The sequence below is a fragment of the Balaenoptera ricei genome, chromosome 8 (genome assembly GCF_028023285.1).
Source record: "Balaenoptera ricei isolate mBalRic1 chromosome 8, mBalRic1.hap2, whole genome shotgun sequence".
NCBI classification, from domain to species: Eukaryota; Metazoa; Chordata; class Mammalia; order Artiodactyla; family Balaenopteridae; genus Balaenoptera; species Balaenoptera ricei.
The window spans coordinates 85337213-85341526 of NC_082646.1; the positions used below are offsets into that span (position 1 = coordinate 85337213).

At 38.0% G+C, this 4314-nt stretch overlaps 1 protein-coding gene across 1 annotated transcript; it reads left to right on the plus strand.

Moving 5' to 3' along the window:
* Positions 1 to 2069: 2069 nt before the first annotated feature.
* LOC132369916 (follitropin subunit beta) lies at positions 2070 to 4087 on the plus strand. The gene is made up of 2 exons (XM_059929627.1): positions 2070 to 2228; positions 3857 to 4087. The coding sequence occupies exons 1-2, from the start codon at positions 2070 to 2072 to the stop codon at positions 4085 to 4087; spliced, it is 390 nt and encodes a 129-aa protein (XP_059785610.1).
* The last annotated feature ends 227 nt before the right edge of the window (positions 4088 to 4314 follow it).

Here is a 4314-nt window from a genome sequence, read left to right on the forward strand (position 1 = left end):
TCAACATGTCCATACTGAACTCCTTATCTTTTCCCAAAACTTACTATGCCTACAGCCATCCATTTCAGGTGACAGCAAAATTATCCTTCAAGTTGCTCAGACCAGAATCCTTAGAGTCATCCTTGACTTTTTCTCTCACATCCAACATTCATCCCTCAAAAAATTCTGTTGGTTCTACTTTCAAAATATATCCAGAATCCGATTGTCTCATTACCTTCATTGCTACCATACTAGTCTGAACAAATATTTCTTACCCAGATTGCTGCAATAGCATCTAATAGGACTTTCTGTTTCTACCTTTTTCCCCCTGCATTAGCAACACAGCAGCTAGAGGGATCCCTTCAGACCTAAATCAGATCGATTGTGTTACTCCTCTACATAAAACCCTGCAATTGGTACCCAGTCACGGACAGTAAAAACCAAAGCCTTTATATCAGCCTAAAAGGTCCTACATGATGTGACTTCCGTTACATCTCTGACATCACATCCTAGTATTTCCACCATTGTTCCTTTGCTCCAGCCACACTGCTTAATTAATAAATATTTGTTAAACAAATCAATCCCAGTCTCCATGGAGCTCTTGGTCTACTGGGAGAAACAGAGATATATAAAGGATTACAAAAAGAAGGTGGTAATTAAAGCCCTCCTCTATCTCCCATCCTAAACGCTGGCAAAGGAGTGTTGAAGGTTGAGGAATTTGCCAGGGGTGAGTGGTGTAGGAGACTTAGGGAGGAAGCAAGGACATTTCGGGCAGGATGAACATCACACATGCAAAGACCTAGAGAAATGAATCAGCAGAACATTTGAAGAATTACAAGTAAAGCATCAAAGAATAACATTTGAGATTAGAGGATCTGGATGTGGGAAGTAAATAGAAATACAGTCTATACTTTAGACAGGAATCAGATCATGAAAGATTTTCTATTTGTTTCTTCCCTTACAGCTTTCAATCTACCCTGGGAGTAACTTATTAACCATATCTTTTTGATGAACCTCAACAGGGCCAAAGCAACACTTGGAAAGGATTCTGAATTCCCTGAGTTAAAGATACAAAAGAAAAACTCAGAGTCAGATTTAATTTGACAAGGTAAAGGAGTGGGTGTTCTACTATATCAAATTTAATCTGTATAAAATAATCATCTCTGGTAACATTATTTTTCTTGATCTACTGCATTTAGACTACTTTAGTAAGGCTTGATCTCCCTGTCTATCTAAACACTGATTCACTTACAGTAAGCTTCAGGCTAACATTGCTCTTACTAATACCCAACAAATCCACAAGGTGTTAGTTTCAGACGATTTTGTATAAAAGGTGAACAGAGACTAGACTCAGCCTACAGCATTCCCCAGACAAGGCAGCCAACCTCAGGTGAGTCTCAGCATCTATAGTTATCAAGCAGTGACAGTTACTTCTGAAATCTACAGATTTTTCAGGATCTGGAGAACAAATCTAGAGCTTTCCAACTTCTGTTGTGTAGGGAATTTGTGCTCGTCAACTTGGCTTCTTAAATATGGTTAATACACTGTAATCACTGCTAGCAAGCAATTGATTTTACATAGACCATTCACCTGGCCTCTGAAAGAGTCTTGTTTTAAACAATGGCGGGGGGAGGTTGGAGCAAGAGCAAATGATAATACTTATGAGATGCTAAAAATGAAGAACTAGTTTTGTAATACAGAAGTTTCTTTTTCTTTTTAAATAAAAATAGTCTTTAAAATGATAATCAAGGGACAAATATGATGATTAAAATTACTTGCTTCAGCGTATTCACTTTAAGACAGTCAGCAGTACCACCCTAATCTTTAAACATTGCTTAAATCATTATATTAGAGTTTTGATCTATAATATGTTCCTACTTTGACAAAAAAAAAAATTGAGGAGGAGAATAAGAAGAAATGATTGTTCAAGAAACGAAGACGTAAAGAAAAGGAAAAAACATTGCTGGAGCAAAATGTGACTGGAGAGGATGGGTAGACCAATTATTTTTGGTTTGGTCAACTTACATAACAATTATAATGCTTTGGTCTTGGTTTCTCATGGGCCTTAACTGTTTGCTTCCCAGCCCAGGATGAAGTTGGTCCAGTTTTGCTTTCTCTTCTGTTGCTGGACAGCAATCTGCTGCAACTGCTGCGAGCTGACCAACATCACCATCACGGTGGAGAAAGAGGAATGTGGCTTCTGCATAAGCATGAACACCACATGGTGTAAGGGCTACTGCTACACCCGGGTAGGTACTTTGCTTTGCTGGAAGTGAGGGTGCTGAGGGTCTGGACGAGGCGGGCTTCATTAATTCCCACTTTATCAATATTCTAAGTTTCCCAAGGAATAGCCATGAGTCCCTTAGCCAGTACTGTCTGTTTTATGATTGGGGTTATTTACCATGATATCAGTTAAACATTTGGACTTATATTTGATTAGGGTAAATGTAAGAAAGCCTCAGATTTGATCTGATCGATTTAGTAATATGCCAAATCTATTTTTTAAATTTTATTTAAAATTTAAAACAACTTAAAAAAATTGTTCTATACTAGATTTTACATAGAGATAAACATACACACATTTAATAATAGAAGAGCTACAATATTCCCCAAAAGCTAATTTCTGTAATTGAAGCCATATCTCTACAATAAAGGTAGTATCAAAATATGTTTGCAAGCCATATAAAAACACAGCCACGTTATAAAAACTGTCTTATTGGCCCACCTGAATACAAATGTCAACAAGCATCCTGAGAACACAATCAGTCCTTGCAGACTATTAGAACCAAAATGAATCAGCAAACCCACTCACTTCTTTATACCGTTGAGAAAACCAAGGCACAGAGGCATAAAACTACTAGTTTATGTTCACGCAGCTTCTTCGAATTAATCCAAGTAAAGAAGCAGTTTCTACTTTTTCTTTTTTCCCCTATAGCACCTGGCTATCTATGCAGCATTTCATTCTATAAACTGAAATTGAAAACAGCAATTTTTAATGAAATATACTTTATGGGGTGGTAAATGAGTTTAACCAAACTCCACTTATCATATCTTCCTGGGATACAGACTTGGTGGCATGATATTGAAATAAACAGAAGTGCCAACTTCTTCCCTCAGTGAATTTTTTTTTTCACTAGAAAGTGTTAGAATAAACCTATACTACCAGGATTAAAGTTTTTATATGCAAACCATGTAGCCTTTGAAACTGAGAGCTCTGCAAAATACACAGCATTTAAGGGGGAAAGGTGTCTACAGGACTGTGGAATATTTAAAATCTTCATGATTTTCATGAGCTTTCATGAAAGCTTTCATAGTCATGCTAAGCTAAGCCTTAACATTCCACATTATATATTTTTTGACTTTTTATAAATCCTCAGGGACAATGTATTTGGAAAATTGTTCTGAGAAATTAAACTTCAGTGTTTTATATTTTATAAATACTCAGGGACAATGTATTTGGAAAACTTTTCTGAGAAATTAAACTCCAGTGTTTTATGGTTCAAGTTGTCATTATTATAGCTTTCAACTAAGTACAGAAAGTCATTAAAATTTGTCATATTTCCCTTTTCATCATTTTTGTATATTAAAATTCAACTTTCTCTATAGTTGGAGAAATAATTAATATTTTGACATAGACCTAAGGAATAGGAAAAGGAATAACTTATATTTTCTGTAAGATTTCCAAAACAATCAGGAAACATGGTATAGCATATAGGTCACTTATGAGATCATGTTTCCTTGGTCAGGAATTCCATAAGTGAGCTTTAGTGGGTAAATGTTAGAGCAAGCGGTATTCAATCCCTGTCTCATTTTGATTAAGCTAAACAGAAAGTTCCAGAATACTGTAACCTAACTCTCTCTCTCTTAAACCACTCAGGATCTAGTGTACAAGGATCCAGCCAGGCCCAACATCCAGAAAACATGTACCTTCAAGGAGCTGGTGTACGAGACGGTCAAAGTGCCTGGCTGTGCTCACCACGCAGACTCCCTGTATACGTACCCAGTAGCCTCTGAATGTCACTGTGGCAAGTGTGACAGCGACAGCACTGACTGCACCGTGCGAGGCCTGGGGCCCAGCTACTGCTCCTTCAGTGAAATCAAAGAATAAAGAGCAGTGGACACTTTGAGCTGCCTACCCTTGACCTGAAGGACCAAGACATCCAAGACGTCTGTGTGTACATGTGCCCAGGCTGCAAACCACTGTGGGAGACCCCACTGATCCCTGCTCTCCTGCAGAAGCGAGCTCCAGGAATGGAGAGTGCCGGGGCCTGGGGCCTGTCACCACCCAACCCTGTATTCTAGGTCTGGTTCCATAAGTTTTATTCGGTCTTACTT